The 16,118-nt window shown below is 52.0% G+C and overlaps 9 protein-coding genes across 9 annotated transcripts; 4 read left to right on the top strand and 5 right to left on the bottom strand.

The window, feature by feature from the left end:
• Positions 1 to 48: 48 nt before the first annotated feature.
• SGA1 (glucan 1,4-alpha-glucosidase) lies at positions 49 to 1,869 on the bottom strand (the record flags this gene model as incomplete). Its single annotated transcript, NM_209224.2, has 1 exon — positions 49 to 1,869. The coding sequence occupies one exon, from the start codon at positions 1,867 to 1,869 to the stop codon at positions 49 to 51; it is 1,821 nt and encodes a 606-aa protein (NP_983871.2).
• A 623-nt stretch (positions 1,870 to 2,492) lies between these two features.
• Positions 2,493 to 3,122, top strand: NCE103 (carbonate dehydratase NCE103; the record flags this gene model as incomplete). Its single annotated transcript, NM_209223.1, has 1 exon — positions 2,493 to 3,122. One exon carries the CDS (start codon positions 2,493 to 2,495, stop codon positions 3,120 to 3,122), a length of 630 nt encoding a protein of 209 aa, NP_983870.1.
• Positions 3,123 to 4,008: 886 nt separating this feature from the next.
• On the top strand, positions 4,009 to 6,018 carry XBP1 (Xbp1p; the record flags this gene model as incomplete). Its single annotated transcript, NM_209222.1, has 1 exon — positions 4,009 to 6,018. The coding sequence occupies one exon, from the start codon at positions 4,009 to 4,011 to the stop codon at positions 6,016 to 6,018; it is 2,010 nt and encodes a 669-aa protein (NP_983869.1).
• Positions 6,019 to 6,526: 508 nt separating this feature from the next.
• On the top strand, positions 6,527 to 8,947 carry COG6 (Golgi transport complex subunit COG6; the record flags this gene model as incomplete). Its single annotated transcript, NM_209221.2, has 1 exon — positions 6,527 to 8,947. One exon carries the CDS (start codon positions 6,527 to 6,529, stop codon positions 8,945 to 8,947), a length of 2,421 nt encoding a protein of 806 aa, NP_983868.2.
• Positions 8,948 to 8,986: 39 nt separating this feature from the next.
• On the bottom strand, positions 8,987 to 10,267 carry DPH1 (2-(3-amino-3-carboxypropyl)histidine synthase; the record flags this gene model as incomplete). The annotated part of the gene is made up of 1 exon (NM_209220.1): positions 8,987 to 10,267. The coding sequence occupies one exon, from the start codon at positions 10,265 to 10,267 to the stop codon at positions 8,987 to 8,989; it is 1,281 nt and encodes a 426-aa protein (NP_983867.1).
• A 141-nt stretch (positions 10,268 to 10,408) lies between these two features.
• On the top strand, positions 10,409 to 11,869 carry SHQ1 (Hsp90 cochaperone SHQ1; the record flags this gene model as incomplete). Its single annotated transcript, NM_209219.1, has 1 exon — positions 10,409 to 11,869. One exon carries the CDS (start codon positions 10,409 to 10,411, stop codon positions 11,867 to 11,869), a length of 1,461 nt encoding a protein of 486 aa, NP_983866.1.
• Positions 11,870 to 11,931: 62 nt separating this feature from the next.
• BOP3 (Bop3p) lies at positions 11,932 to 13,029 on the bottom strand (the record flags this gene model as incomplete). Its single annotated transcript, NM_209218.2, has 1 exon — positions 11,932 to 13,029. One exon carries the CDS (start codon positions 13,027 to 13,029, stop codon positions 11,932 to 11,934), a length of 1,098 nt encoding a protein of 365 aa, NP_983865.2.
• Positions 13,030 to 13,382: 353 nt separating this feature from the next.
• YIP3 (Yip3p) lies at positions 13,383 to 13,965 on the bottom strand (the record flags this gene model as incomplete). The annotated part of the gene is made up of 2 exons (NM_209217.1): positions 13,383 to 13,889; positions 13,942 to 13,965. The coding sequence occupies 2 exons, from the start codon at positions 13,963 to 13,965 to the stop codon at positions 13,383 to 13,385; spliced, it is 531 nt and encodes a 176-aa protein (NP_983864.1).
• A 194-nt stretch (positions 13,966 to 14,159) lies between these two features.
• LAP2 (bifunctional aminopeptidase/epoxide hydrolase) lies at positions 14,160 to 16,031 on the bottom strand (the record flags this gene model as incomplete). Its single annotated transcript, NM_209216.2, has 1 exon — positions 14,160 to 16,031. The coding sequence occupies one exon, from the start codon at positions 16,029 to 16,031 to the stop codon at positions 14,160 to 14,162; it is 1,872 nt and encodes a 623-aa protein (NP_983863.2).
• Positions 16,032 to 16,118: the final 87 nt, after the last annotated feature.

The following is a 16,118-nucleotide window of genomic DNA, read 5'->3' as shown; positions in this document are numbered from 1 at the left end:
CATGCCCGGTGCTATATAAAAGTATAAATGACACAAACGTGCGCGGGCCTATTCTTGTGAGCTGAGAAGCTGGTAGGCAGCAGAGCGCCAGCGGAGTGAGTTTAAGAACGAACCATAGGACCATGACAAGTCGCGTGCGCCCTCCAAAAAGCCGGTATACTTATTGAACTGCTCGCTCATCTCACCACAGTCGCTAACATGGAGCCTGATTTTGTCCAAGAATGAGTCTGCGTAGTTGAAGACCGCACCCATTGTCTGGTTGAAGGCCTGAGACCCGTAGGGAATAACTAAAGTAGAACTGCCGCCATTCGAGGTGGGGCGGAGTCCGTCGAAGATTAAGTTCCAGAATGCTGACTGCCAGTTGTCCCCGTCCAAGTCAACCACAAGGTCTTGAGAGGCGATGTGGTGCCGGTAGATAAGTTTATACAACAACTCCGCCGCAGTTGACGTAGCTAAAAACCACGGGTTGCCCTCGGAGGTATCATAACCGTTGTAAACATCCTCGGGATATCTGCCTAGCCCAACACCCATGTTCAAATTCACTCTATCGTGGTTGATCGGATACAATTTCAGCATCCGCGTAGTTAATTCGTAAAGAACGTTGAGAATAGCAGGATGGTCCACATTGAACGGAATGGCAACTGCTGGAACATCATCCGAGCCAAGTTCATCATGAGTCAAAATACTTCCAATTAAGGTCCCAATATCTAAGCCAGAGCGCTGGCCCAATAGGCGGGGCGTAGATACAATAAAGTTAATGTGTGGATTAATAAAACCGCCGTCTCGTGAAATGTATGTTGTCATCCTCCCAATCGTCTCACGGAGAATTGAAAGTAAGGCCTCGTCCGGGTGGAGCACGCCTTTGGTCAGAAGGTATTCGGCCATCTTGAGGGCCTTGAGTTGACACAAAGCCGTGAAGAAGTGAATACCGACCACCTCTTCCCATAGATCAAAGCCCTCCTTCTCCCAGTTCTTAATTATAAACATCAAGTCATAGTAAAGCACTTTGTCAAACAATTCCTGTTCGTTCTGAAAAGGTACTTCGAGAGATTCTTGTCCGTATTCCAGTCTATAGCGCTTGAGTACGTATTCTAGGGACATGCCTTGAGAATTGAGCCGCTGCAAGAAATTCATGGTAGTGATCGCCCTCAATGCCGGCCCATCGTTCTGAGGTCTACCCCACGGGCTGTTGAACGCAGTATTGTCTACCATGAACTTAGGTTCCCCTAACCCGGAAAGGTCTTCGTCAAAACGACCACTGGGATTGTCGAGGCGTTGCAATACATAAACGTTCTTTAGATACTTGATCACAGTCCCTGCTAGCGTGATGTTGAAGTCCCCAGGATGATCGAGTATGGTATTGGTAATTGTGTTGATGGTAATCGCTCCATCTCGCACCCACTGATAGAAATAGTTGGGCCGCACCCGAGAAGGAGACGCGAGCGGCGCCCCCTCCGCCACACCCAAGGCAGAATGCAAGTTGTTATTCAAGTTCATATCTGCAATGTTCGCCAAAAGACGCTCCTTGCTAATGACAGCCTCCTCCTGCACCCACTTGCCGAAGTCGCCTCTGGAAATGGTACCGGGCGTGATATCGCGCAACCGAAGCCGCCGCTGCAACGACCCTGCAGGTGCCGCCGCCCTGTTATTGAAGTCCACCACCGTGACTGTCTCCGCAGACCGAAAGAAGTCCCAGATGGCGGCCGCCGCCGTCTCGCCGCCACTGCCCGCATTGGCTGCTCCAAACGAAAGAAACGCGTCATGGAAAAACCAGATGATAGCTAGGCTGACAACAGTGAGAGTCCATGGTGAACGCACCCATTGACTCCGCGAACGACGGCCCGTGTATGTCGTCTGAATCTTATCCATGGATACTGTTTCAAGCAAATGATGGAGAGCCCTCTGATGACTTATCGGTGTCTTTTGTAATTTCTTCGATGTTACCTGTAAATCGATTTATAATATAAATATGAAATCATATACCCTTCCCGTCTGTCGTCGTGATCAGCTGTGTGTTGGAACTCATCCCATATATATATCCATTGTAGTGCTGCGAGCGCTGTGTTTAGTGGCACATCCACGCAGGAGAGTTGGGCTCATGCCAGCGGCGCCGCGAAGCCGCCAACCCGTCTCGCCTGGTCCTGGTGCAGCGTTCACAAAATCCTTGCCGTTTTTGTGGACCCCGCCGGACTTGCTGACGGACTGGCGGCCACGCGTGCGCGCCGGACTTTTGTGGCATATCTTGTCTCGTCAGATGGTGGCACTGTAGAGGTCACGTGCATGACCACGTGCATGACCACGTGCCCGAGCCCAACGGCTCTGTCGCAGGAGCTGTGAGCGCATTCTGACGTCAAAAGTAAATCGGTGATGTCAGTGCGTGTAAGAGGCAGAGTGCTCGACGCAGCGCGAGGATCGGCCTCGTGGCTATGGGCGTTGTATAAATACGGTCGAGCTGAGTTGTGTCCGACTATGGTAGATCTCAGCCACCACCGATGACCCAGGGTCCGCTTTTCTCTCTCTCTCCCGCGTCGACGCTCGACGACCTGCTCGAGGCAAACCAGAGGTGGCGACGGCAGCAGGAGCAGCGCAAGCCGGCATTGTTCCGCTCGCACGCGGCGGGCCAAACACCGCACACGCTCTTCCTCGCTTGCTGCGACTCGCGGTACAGCGAGGCCTGTCTCGGCGTAGAGCCTGGCGAGGCCTTTACGTACCGCACCATCGCAAACATAATGGACCCTGCGGATCCCGGCTTCCGCGCCGCGCTGGAGTTCGCGCTCCACGTGCTGCAGGTGTCGCGGATCGTGCTGTGTGGCCACACCAACTGCGGCGGGGTCAGCACCTGCCTCACAGGCACCCGCCGCGCGCTCGCCACGCCGCAGTGTAGCAGTCTGCACGCACACTTGGATTCACTGGACGCGCTGTGCAGTGCCAACAAACCTGCCCTCGCATCATTGCCGCCCGCAGTCCAGGCCGAGCAGCTGGTTATCGCCAATGTCCGCGCACAATACCGCGCATTGTCGCAGGATGCAGCAGTCCGGGCTGCAGTGCAGCAGCGCCACCTCACCCTCCACGCCCTGCTGTATCATGTCGACACAGGTGCACTCACGGTCGTGGCTCCCTGATGTCCGGCTTGTACGGTTGGGCGCCGACGCCCATGCCCGCCCAACGGCTACTGTGGCGCAGTCGCCCAGACTGCAGCCCAGGCTGTTTCAGCGAACTCCGCGATCTTCGCCGCACTAAGTCCGACGCCGTCGCCATCTATCACCGCCACCGCTGTGGCGCCACTCGGACACCCAGATCTGATTGTGGTTGCCCGGGCCCGCCTGTCGCATGCTCGGCCTCCTGCCGCTGCGCTGCACGTTCCCGCGTCTCGCCTTTGGGCTCAGCCGCTCAGCCGGGACAGCCGCGCCCCGCTCGCTGCGACGCACAGGATACGTCTGACGTGCCATCTCAGCCCTTCACTACCCGCGCATTGTCTGCACACAATCGCACGCACACCGGCGTGCGGCTCTGTCTCAGCTCAAACATGCGTTCGTCTTCTCCCGCTTCTTCCAGCCGCCTAACCTCCGGCTTTCTGACAATGCGCATTGTCGGTATAACCGGCTGATTTCATTATTCCCTCACGATATCACTTCTATGCTAACATGACCTCATAAACAAAGCGAGCGACTTGGCACAGAACCGATCCCTGGCCATTCCAACGGAAAAGCAACCAGTACGTGCCCATTATCTTTTTGCGTTCCGAGCTTACAGAACGAAAGCAACAGGATCGTACGTAAATGGGAGCTTATGAGAACCATTTTGTGTATGGCCTATATGTCAAAAGAGGGTAGATTGCCTCTTTGTAATTAACGGTGCCAATATTTATTTATTTATACCATATATATATAGGAATGACGGGAGACATAAGCGCGGCACAACACACGGAGACCGCAGTACATACAAGTAGCGAGGCAGGATCAGCTTCGCAAGGCAGGCAGTAGGGTCGGCAGTGATCGATAACGTAGGATGGCAAGGCAGGTGAACTACCCTTGCACGGCGCTAGAGCGTGCCGGACGCGTGGAGTTGACGGGGCACGCAGTGGACGACTACCAGCGATGCTTCTTCCTGCAGCTCGGGCGCCAGGAGGGCGGCGGGCTGCTAGAGCGCGCGAACCGCGCGATGAGCGTCCGCACGGCGTCGTACCGCACCAACAGCGCGGTGCAGTTCTACGATGTCGGGGCGCCGGACGCTGCGCGGCTGGCCGGGGCAGCTGGCGCGCGCAAGGAGCGGCGGACACTGGAATGTTTCGAGTACCAGATCCCGGACATCACGCAGGGCGGCGAGGCGGGCGACGGACGGGGCTGGGACGGGCTGGCGGTGGAGGCGGGCAGCGTGATCAAGGTGCTGGAACCGCGCGGGGCGGCCGCGCCGGACATCAGCTTCCTGACGAAGAACCAGCAGTTCAAATTGCACAAGATGCACTACTCGGAGCAGGCGGGACACGTGATCAACCCGAACAACGTGATCCTCTGGGACTACAAGACGGGCTATGTGTTTTTCACTGGCATTTGGCGGCTGTACCAGGACGTGATGCGCGGGATGTGCAACTTGCCGCGCGTGGGCACGCGCGGCGAGGAGGAGAATTCGCAGCAGCGGCAGTGGCAGTGCTACAAGGAGCTGGAGTACTCCTTGAAGGCCTGTCTCTACGAACCCTACGGCAGCAAGGTGCGCCCCGAGGCCGGCCACCGGCGCCAACGCCTGTCGTCGAGCCGCACTCCGCACACGTCCGCCTCGAACTGCTCCTCGGCGAGCATCAACACCCACACCAGCTCGGCCGTGGCTAGCGGGTCGAGTTACACCGACGTCCACTGGAACCAGGTGGACCCCACATGGAAACAGCGCTTGTGCAGGCTGTACCAACAGGAAAAAAATTTGGACTTCACGCCGGAGTTTCAGGACTGCTATAAGCGTATACGCGGCGGTTACATCAAAATCCAGGGCACATGGTTGCCCATGGAGATCTGCAAGCGGCTCTGCATTCGGTTCTGCTTCCCCATCCGCTATTTCCTCGTACCTATTTTTGGGGAGGGTTTTCTGCAGGAATGTCATAACTGGTACTTTACTCATCGGCTAAAGCAGGACCTCTGTAGCAGCACTCTTTCTCCCCCTATAGCAGATGTGGCTCTGGCTGCAGTGGAGACATCGTACACCTTGGTTACTGGCAAGGCAATGGACTACGCTTCCATATCGCCGCGATCAACCAGTATACCGCAAACAGTCTTGCCGACAGTGAAGCAGGAAAGCTCAGACACAGAACTTCTTGACGCGTCGCAAAACCTCTTAGATATATCAAGGCGCACTAGCCTCCAGAGCGACCACTATGTTTCGCCCAATACGCCCCCCTCCATGTTGGCAGCCCCCACCTATAGCCGTGCCTTTGTCAGGCAAGGATCGGAGCGCTATTCGCTGGATTTGAACCCATCATGCCAGTTAAAGGGTGCGCACCGGGATGGAAGACCGGTTGCAGGCTATAAAGAACGCTCTTGTTCGTGGTCCTCTTCAACTTCTCCATTAGGATCTGTCCAGCGGCAAGAGTCTCTACCGCCCATATCAACGTTAATCAATTCCTTGCCAAACTTTAACCTCGAAGCCGCTGAAATGCCCAATAGTTTGGCCCTGGAGTATAAAAAAGAGAGACAAGAGCTGCAGGCTAGTTTTTCTTCTTACCCGCGCACAAACTACCCCTCACAACTTCCTCTAAATCACATTTGCTCTAATTTTAACGGAGGTAAGGCACCAGATAGCCTTCAAAAACCGACAGCATATCACTCATTTTCGCACCTGTTAGGCATGCAAGAGCAATCCGCGCATAGTCCAGACACACCACAACTAAGGGCACGGAAAATACCCACCGACGCGCCAGCAGGGGTCGGATATAGCTCGGTTGCACCCGATTGGGCGACACTATGTGCTGCTAGCGAAGCACTATGTTCTTACACTGAGGGTGTGAGCATAGGATACAATGAGAGGGCGTAACTGGTAAATAACGGAGTTCATATAGCATATTTACCCACTACTCACTAGCTACATGTAATAAAATATTCATTAGTTGTTGCACCCTGGTGACTGATTATAGATCTCTTTGTGAATTTCCACCACCATGTATTACTTTTAAACTAGAATTTAGTCCGATTTTCTGGGACAACGTTCACTGTAGGAATAGACTTCCGTGCAACAAATGAGATTGGTTGGAGAACCAGTTGAAAAAGAAGCTCTCTGATTCTTAGTAATGTACAGTTGCTCAAGATTAGATTGCTGCTTTTCTCAATTTATAAGAATAACTGTTTGACTTACGGACTAGCCTGCCACTCTACTGCGCCGAGTGCTAACGGTGATTATATAAGGAAACAAAAATATCACGTGATCATACTCTCATCACGAAGTGAAACTTCCCGTGAAGGCCAGATATGGTTTCCACAGTTCCATGAGCGAACGTTCAATTAAAGTATATGAATTCTATTCTAGCTATAAGATAACGTGAAGGATGGATTTTCTAGACTATCAGGCGTATGGTGTACCATTGACCGGTACCGATGATGAGCTGTTACCAGAGCCCGCCTCCAACCTATCCCTTTTGGCGGCAAGTGGTCCATCCGTGTCTGAGTTGAACACTTCGATTCAGGGCGACAGTACTCCACCCTTATTGAATACCGATAGTAACTTCAACTTTGAGGGAAAGGATAATCTACATGAGCGCATGGAAATGTATTCCGAGCTCACCGTGAAGCTGCTGCCGATACAACCAGGTTTAGTACGCGATATCTTCGAGGATGTCACCCCGCAAAGCTCAGACTTTCAGCACTTACTTAAGAAGGGAAACAATGTTACAAGTGCTGTTTTGGTTAAGCGGCTTTCGCATGTTTTAAATGACATGAACCATCCGAATTATCAATCAGATTTGCAATTAAAGAAAGCGCTCATGATATTGCAGGATAACCAGGGTGTTCTTGGCCTAGACGGTTCAAAATTAGTGCGTCCAGACTTTCTCGGCTCATTATCTAGGAAGACATTACGCTCGCAGCTGGAGAAGGAACTATTGAAAGATCATCTTGCAACGCTGGAGAATTTCCAACCAATTGCCAGGAGAATCATGCGTCTTCGTCAGCCAGTAAAAAATATACAGGAAATTAGCGAGAAAGTGTTGGATGCGCAAGAAGCCCAGAATAAGAGCCCTCTACAGGATCCATTGGTATCCGAGGTACGCGAAAAGTTGGAAATGTTAAAGCTCAAGAAAAGAGTATTGGTAGGTATTCGAGAATCATTAACACTAAATCAGTTGGAGGATGAACAACTCCGGAATGGTGAAATTGAAGATTCCTATCTCGATGTACTTGATAAAATGATGGAGATCAAAGAACGATCTACTTACTTAATTGCCATGAACTACGAGAAAGCAGGCAAGGCGCTTTTAGGAAACATCAATCAGTACTTACAGTTGGCAAATAAGCGTATTTATAACTATCTGCTGGGGTTTCTTTACGATTATGAATCCAATACAAAGACATTTGGAGAACGAAATTTTGAGGGCGACAACGTTGGACTTTCACTCTTTCAACGCTGTTTGGTATACTTGTCCAACGACTTGGAGTACTTTAATGATTTTATGAAAAAGGTAACTAGTATGAGATCCAAAAAACTTCTCGATGAATTCCTGATCCCATTTGTGATTGATAATAACGAAGGCCGTTCAATTATATTGTCCGCACATGACCCAGCAAGGTATCTTGGTGATGTGCTTGCCCATGTACACTCATTATTAGCCAACGAAGGCGACTTCCTGAAATCACTCTTCAAATATCAGGAAGAACGGATGGCTGATATGACTCAATCGATTTTCCAGAAGAACAAGGACATTTTACAAAGTCTGCATGTAAACATGTTAAATGATATAATGAGCACCCTATCAAATTCTGTTAGAATCAGATTGGAACAAATTGTTAGGTTTGAGGAAGAAGCGACGGTGACGTTTGATATTTCCCAATTATTAAGTCTTTACAAATTGATGTTCACGAAACAGGGGATGCTTGATGATAATAAATTGGTAAAGGTTTTTGATGATTTAGCAGTTCTTGCAAAAACGAAAACAATGAATTACTACACCGAATTCTTATCTGAGGCTGTTAAAGAAGAGCCAGAGGTCACCGATCTCTTACCCCCGAAGTGGCTTTCAAAGTATCTGTCTGATCTTACGGCACTGTTTGATAAAATAAACGGTAGTTCTGAGCAGACTGGTATTGTGGATAAGAATTTCTTCACCAAGCTCGTCAAGACACCTTGCGAAAGTACTTTCCTCAAGCAGGCAGAGCTATGTTTCCCCCTCGCTAAAAAGGACAGAAGAGTTAAGTTCGATTTGCTAGTGCTGGAAATCAATGGCCTGGATATGATAGTTTCTCGGCTAGGACCATATCGAACTAATATATTTTCAGATGAGTATGGAAGTGAAGTTTATGATTCCCTCAAGCGGAGTTTGGACACATTATTGGGCCAATTGGAAGTCCACCAAACTAGGAATATATTGGAAAGCACTGGCCTGGAGCTGTACTACAATCTTTTTAATATGATATTTCCAGTTGCGTCTGTGCAGGATCCACTAGACTACGATATGTATCTGTCTGCACAAGAAAATCAAATTATGAAGTTAGAGACAATTGAAACTAACATTGCACAAAAGCTCTCTGACTACCTACCGAAAGCGTTGCTAGATGTCCAGGATACTTGGCTTCTCTATTTAGCTTCTCCAAAGTTTGCAGACGACATTGCCTCCCGGTCGTTCCATGTGTTCGCCAACTTTTACGTTGTTTTTAAAAGTGTCCTGCTAAACATATTTCCAGATGACCACCAACGGATCAACTCTATCTTTATCTATTCCGAAGAAGAAGTCAAAATGTTGCTTGGCATTAATTGACAGTATTCAATAAATAAACTGATAGATGTATCATAAATATTAAATAACATTATCGTGTGTGGGTTGCTTCCCGCGTCCATAACCGTTAACCTCATAGTAATCCATGGGATAATATTTCTCATTAAACATTCTATCCTGTCCCAGCATGACGTTAGTCTCATAAGGTGTTAAAAGTGGCTTGTTGAAAGCGTAGCCCCAATCAATCGATAACCGAGGACAGGCAACTTGTACAAATGCGTCAATATGGTCGAACATCGCTAGTTTTTGAGGAAATATCTCGCTCAATATGATTCTCACCACCTTTTTCCCAGCGGCCCTGAGCTTTTTCTCTAAGTTTGCAACTGTTGCAAGGTTTCCCTGTCTACCTAGCGCACCTAGGATTAACCCAAAGCACTGCGAGTTGCGGGCCTTTTCGATGGCACTAGAGCGAACCTCAACTAGCTGGTGCTGGTCATAAGTTTCCCGGGTAAATTTCCTACTGTATGGATCGTAGCGAAAGGCAGGAATATCTGGGTTGTGTATCATGGCACTTTCTAAATGAAATCTTCCGTCGCCTACGTAGACCATGGCGGCAAACTGCTCTTTTGGCAGCCGCTGAGAAGTGCAGCCGAGAACTTCACCCTTTGACAGTGGTTTTATCTGCGGCGGTGTGATGTATAACATATGGCTCTCAGAATACAGCAGCTTTTCTCTGATGCTGTGAATTGCAGGGTTGAACTGAATAGTACCGAACACTGCCAGACTCGTTCCCTTCGCGAAGTTCTTCTGTAATGTCTTCATTAAATGGTCCTCGTCTATGCCTATGGTCACAAAGACATACAGAATTTTGATGCTGGTGACATCTACCGGGACCAGGCATGAGTGTGCGTAATGGACGATGAAGTCGCATCCCAAAGCTCGCGCAGTAAAATCATCGATGCAACAAGCGCCGTAGGAAACATCGCCCATAACCACTGTTTCACAGTTGCAAAACTGTTCTAGGATATCGCTTATCACAAGCGAGTAGATCAGCAGCCCTTCTGGCATCTGCAGAGCTACCCGCTTCGCATTGTGCTTACGAATGTTCCATACCGTCTTGTGTATCTCAAAATTGTAGTTCGACGGTAGCAGTTTAATGGCCTCTTGTAAATTCTCATCATTTAGAATTTCATCTGGGATCTGGTTGATGGCTCTACGTGCGCCTGTATTAGACTTGGCGCTACGTACCAGTTCCTTTGCCTCATCGCCAGACACTTGCTTGGTCGAAACTTTGTTCTCGCCTCTCGAAACTCCAACGAATCTTCTACGAGGCTTCTTAGTGACTTCATCTGCAGTAGACATCGTTCCTAGAGCTCAGATGATTAGTCTAGTCCTCTCTATGATGTCTTCATAGAATGTCTTTATTTTGTAATGAGCAAAATTTTCAGTTACGTTACTGCGATGCTCATCACTCATCTCATACACAGGGACGCATCATAAACCATGCTCACCCCAAAATTCAAACTAACTCAAGACGAGGAATACATCTATGTTGACATAAGTATTTCAAGCATACGCTTTAACGCAAGTGGCCTGGAGCTGGTTGTAGACGATACGCTATTTGTCTTCCATCTTTCTCCGTACTACTTGAGACTACGCTTCCCACATGCGTTGGTTGACGACGAGCGCTGCAAAGCTGAATACAAGGCGGCGGATGAGTCTATATTTATCAAGATCCCTAAGCTTAACAAGGGTGAGGTATTTGAAGACCTTGACCTGCCGACCAAGCTGTTGGCGCGACATGGCGAAGTGCTCGCAGCGGACGCCGTGGCGCAGGCTCAGGACAGCGGCCCCCGCGGCCCGCTAATACAAGAGATTTCGAGCACTGAAACGCAACCAGATAAATCAACCGAGGATACTCTGGCCTCAGGAGAGGAGTTCAACTGGGAGATCAAGCAGGTGCCACATGTGGAGGGCGTCAGTGCCCTGCAGACGCGGTACGGGTTTGACAACCAATATGACAGTGTGATTGGCGTGTCTATTTCCAACGGCAATGATATAAACGAGCTGGACGATCCCGAACACACCGGGCCTAACGAACGCGTGCTTGAGCGCATCAGAAAGGAGAATCTTAAATTTGATCCGGAATACTATATATCGGAGTACATGACTTGCAAATATGGCTCAGGGGAGGATCTTGATATCAATGGCATTAAATCATTGCTGCAGTATGTCCCGCCATTCCCGAAGATGTACCTGAAGTGGTACAAGCACGCGGAGGACAAGAGTGCCTCATTCCCGGTGGAGTTTAGCCCAAAGGAGGACGAGCTGATGCGCAACGAACTGCCCAAAAAGTCATATCTCATTCAAGACACAACCCAGCTTTATGTGGCCATTCTCTCGCTGCTGTTTGCACACACCTTCGAGCAGGTGGAAAACGAGGGTATCCATAACACCGAATCTGCTTGGACAATTGGAAAACTGACTCCCCAGATTGCTTGCCTAGATCTTCAGCTCTTGCCCGGCGAGGTAATACAGGAGTTTCCAGTTGTCCGTGCAGCTGTAGTGGCAGGAACCCGCCGCGCGCTAGCATATCCCCTTCACCGCAATTTCGACCTTGTCTGTAAGTGTTGGAATTACGTCTACTACTTGCTCCGTGCTGGTAAAAGGCTCATACTGCGCGCATTACTGGATATCTACGAGCTCTACCGCCTCCACGAAGTGTATTACGTCTACAACAAAGTATTTCTAGGGGATCTCTGCTCGTGGTTTGTATCTAACGGTAACGAGAATGTCACAAGATCCCTAGCCTTCGAACTCAAAAAGGAACTCGGCACTTTAACAAAAACGGCAATCGACTTTGACTGCCTCACTGGGTGTGATGAAAGCGGTGAGCTGACTTCAGAGAACCTGACTCTCGCGGAGATGGAACTCTTAGCGGAAGCGGAGTATCAGCAGACGTGAACATCGAGACGGAACATGGTATAAAATATCTCCACTACATACACTACGTCGTAACTTAGGTCCTAACTATTTAAGAGATCATTTGCGAAATTGGGCTTCCGCATTGGAGTCTCATGTGTACCAGGCTCGCTGGGCAGATTGAAATTCTCGCACTCAAGATCGTAAGTGTTGCTTGCAGGCGGTTTGCCGGACTCGGGGGTGCTGCGAGGCGACTGCGGTCTTGTCGAACGTCGTGAGCGAGTGTCCGCGTCGGTTGGGCGCGACTGAGGAGCCTGGTTGAGATCGATTACCCCAAAGGTAGAGGCTGATCGTGCGCGGCGGTGCTTGCGCACACCTTGTTGGGAACTGATCGTTTTTTGCAGATGCGGATTGTACGACTGCCAGGAGCCAAAGTTCAGCACCGTCCTCAGCGGCTTTTTCTCAGGCGAGCCCGTCGCTTGCTGTAGCGGTGTCTGCCTGTGATAGAGCTGCAACGAAGGCAACGAGATATTTCGGCGGTGCCCGCGTGACCCGTGCAGAGGCGCCGGCGCAAGGAAGGCCGACCGCAGTTTGCGCTCTCCTTCGTTGTCTTGTGCAAGCTTCGACAGCGCCCGGTCCCGGTCGTCCGCCGTAGAACTGCGCGCTGGCGATCGCGTCTTGCGACGCTCATTCTTCACAGTGGGCGACCGCGCTACCGCTCGTACGGGTGTCCCCTCTTCAGGAGCAAGTATATGCGTCTCAGGTGGAAACCTGTAGCCCACTGGGGCCTTTGTCCGCGCCTCAGCGACGGGCATCGCGCCCGCCGCGTTTCGCGTCGGGCCCGCGGGGCCCCAGTTGCCTATCTCGCCGAGCACATCGTGCTTCGCGTCCTCATTCACCATGTATTTGAAAAGCAGCGGAATGAAGTGCCCCGGCACCTGCGCCTCCAGCGCCGTCTTCACCAGGTCGATGGACCGATTGACGTTTTCCAGCTTGTAGTATTGCTGCTTGGTCTTTTCCTGCTCCACCTTCAGCTCCAGCGCGTGGATCAGCGACGTCTCCGAGTAGGGCCAGTTCGCCACCTGCGGGCCCAGCAGACTCGAGATCGCGGGTACCGCCTCCTTCTGGCTGCTCACACTACTCTTCCGGCTGATTTCTTGCGACTCCTCCGCTGCCGTATCGCGGGAAAGGGCGTCGTGCATTGCGCTTAGAGTAATCAGTTGCGTTATCCACTGCAAATGGCCACGCTCCTGCCAAACCAGAACTTTTATACAGGACAAGCGACTGCTGAATGTGATAATTGGCCCGTGGGACTCCACGCTATGCTGGAACTCATTAGTGAACAGCCACTAACGTATTCCCATTGGGTATGCGAAATGAAAAAACAGGTTCAGTCGTGTCGCATTACTGCGCTCGTCAACATCGCGAAGGGGATCAGCTTCTGGGCCACTGCCAGCGTTGACCGAACCGATGTCAAACGCATCTCAGTGACCTTGCAAACACCATCGTAGTATCTATACATTATATACATAGATAGGGTAGAAATCGCGTGAGATTAAACCGTTTCTTCCTCGAAGACCGTCTCGATGGGTTTCTCCAGGAAGGAGGCGTGAGAGAAAATGGTCACGGCGGAGATGCCGACCAGCCACATTAGGGTACTGAAAGGCGACGCGAAGATTCCTAGCACTGTCGCAATGCCGATCAAACCGGTATATAGCTGGGACGTGGTGATAGGGCCGAAGGGGGTAGAGAGATCGGCCCCCTGGAGGCGGTTAATACCTGTGAAGCCAGCCACCACGAACACGATGACGAAAAACAAGAGCAAGTTGGTCAGCAGCGTGTAGATGAAGAGCAGGATAACAATGGCGGTGTAGTTGGTGGAGTAGTAGCGTAGATTGTAACCAACACGAGACTGGACCTCGCCAAAGTTCTGGGGCTTCGAGAATCTGCGCACGTTAAAGAACTCGCGCGGTGGCCGCATGGTAGAGAGCCGCGACGGGATGGACCCTAGCTCAGTCTTGATGCGGTCGACATTAATGCTGTCAGCAAGGCGACTCGCTTGCTGCGAAGGCGTTAGTAGCGTGCAGGTGGCGGACTGGGCGCAGTGAACATACTGAGATGTTGGAGAGGTAGTTCATGATCGTCTGTGGGCGTGTGAAAGTGGCCTTCGTGGGGTACTCCGGCGGATAACTGTATCTTGGACAAACGCCACGAAGCTGCCCGCATCGAAGCAGAGATTTTGTGACGCTAGACAATCACGTGACATAGACATATGGGTATAACACGAGTCACTATATAAATGTGCTAGAGGCCGGCAAGCTAGGCATATAAGCTATGAGAGGCCAAGATCGGCCTGGATCGCGGCCCTACATATCGGGTGGTACTTTTCTCTGTGTTCTTGGAATGTAGACGCTGCGAGAGCCTTGTCGATCGAAGCCAGACGGCGGTAAATGGGGCGCACATGCTTCATGCGGCCGGTGCTCCCGAGCCACGTGGTGATCTCGGGATAGGCATCTTCCATGCCAGCAGTTAGCTGGAAGTTGTAGCGCCTGTATATGATCTCCTGATTGCGTGATTTTCCAAGGGTGTCGGCGTACACGGAGAGCAACGCGGCAGCAGCAACCGGGTGCTGTGTCCAATCAAAGGTGTTGTCGGGTGAGACGCCGCCCTGGATGATCGTGTTCAGGAAGAGAATCTGCTGGGCCGTGGTGAAGGCAGCGAGGACAGAGCCAGAAAACTCAGCTGCGAACTCCTCCGGCAAACGTAGTTGTACGGCCTTTTCAAGCCATTGTTCGGCTAGGTCGTACACATCATCAGCGAGGGAGGTCGAGTACGTCAATTTGGGCGGCATTCCAGGTGCAAACAGCCAGGTCTTCCAGTCAATCCTCTCGAGCTTCTCGCGCTTGTCTGCAAAAAAGTCGAACAGGATATCCAGGAACTGCCAGGTCGTGAGCGATTGTCCTCCAAACTTGCCAAAATAGTGCTTAATGAAGGGATCAAAGGCGGCCGTTCCACCGAGCTCCCGTTCCAAGTGAAGAAGTAGCGCAGAGCCCTTTTCGTACGCGGCCAGGGACACAACATTGTCGGGGTTTACGGACTCGGAAACATCCTCGACCAAAGCGAAAGAGGCCCCGTTCGAAGCGCGAATGGCCACCTCCAGCTCCGCCATGCCCAACAGCGAGCTGAACTGGCGAGTATCTTCGCCGTGGAGCGCGCCGGTGATGCGGCGCTCTAGGTACACCGTCCACCCCTCGTTCAGCCAGAAGTGCCCCCAGTTCGCGTTCGTGATCAGATTACCGGACCACGAGTGCGCCATCTCATGCACGATCAGATCGTTGTTCGAGCGATCGTACGCGATCACAGAGGGCGAGATAAACGAGGTGCCAGCAACCTCCATCCCACCGTACGGGTATGACGAAGGGCATACAAGCAGGTTGTAGTTGCCCCAGATATACCTTGGCAAGAGCTCCTCCGCGGCATCAAGGAAACGCTCGATCTCGCCTCCAAACTCGCCCGCGGCGGCCTCCAGCAGCGCAGGCTCGCAGTACACGTTCGAGCGCGGCCCCAGCGGCGCGCACGCAATGTCGCCCGCCGCCAGCCCCAGCAGATAGATCGGAATCGGCACGGGCTGCTCGAACACATACACGCCGTCCTTCCCGCTGCCCGGCTGCTCCTGGCCCGCCACCACCGCGCGCAGCGGCGACCGCACGCGCACAGTGAACGGCGACTTGCACGCAGGCGTGTCGAAGCACGGCACCAGCGACCGCGCGTGCACAGACTCCAGCTGCGTGTACACGTACGGCTTGCCCGCCGTCTGCGCGCCGCCTAGCCACTGTACTGCCGTGCTCCGTGCCGTCGTCACGCTCCGACACGTCAGCTGGAATCGCGCGGGTAGCCCGCCCTCTGGCGTGATCACCAGCTGCGACCCCAGGGGCTCCTGCCGCTCGCGCAGTTCCCACGGCACCCGTTTCCCATCCACCAGAATGCACTCCAGCTGCACATAGGACGTGTCCAGGTGCACCTCCGCCACCCCCTTGCCCGTCTGTTCCAGGTCGTAGCACACCTCCGCGCGGATTTGCCGCTCATCGAACGCAACCTCCAGCTCCAGATTCGTGTGCCGCACCGCAAAGTCCTCGTAGTTCGACAACGTCGACCGGTCGGTCGCTGCTGCACGCCGCTCCTCCAGTACTGCCGGAAGCTTCATTTTGCCCTCTGTGCGCCCTGGCCAGCCCCCGCCCTCCGCCCTATATATACCGCCTCGCTCGCCCGAGGATACGCCCCCGCAAGCGAA

The sequence above is a fragment of the Eremothecium gossypii genome, chromosome IV (assembly GCF_000091025.4).
Source record: "Eremothecium gossypii ATCC 10895 chromosome IV, complete sequence".
Lineage (NCBI taxonomy): Eukaryota > Fungi > Ascomycota > Saccharomycetes > Saccharomycetales > Saccharomycetaceae > Eremothecium > Eremothecium gossypii.
Note: the sequence above shows the minus strand (reverse complement) of the source record. Positions and strands in the feature narration are given on the sequence as shown.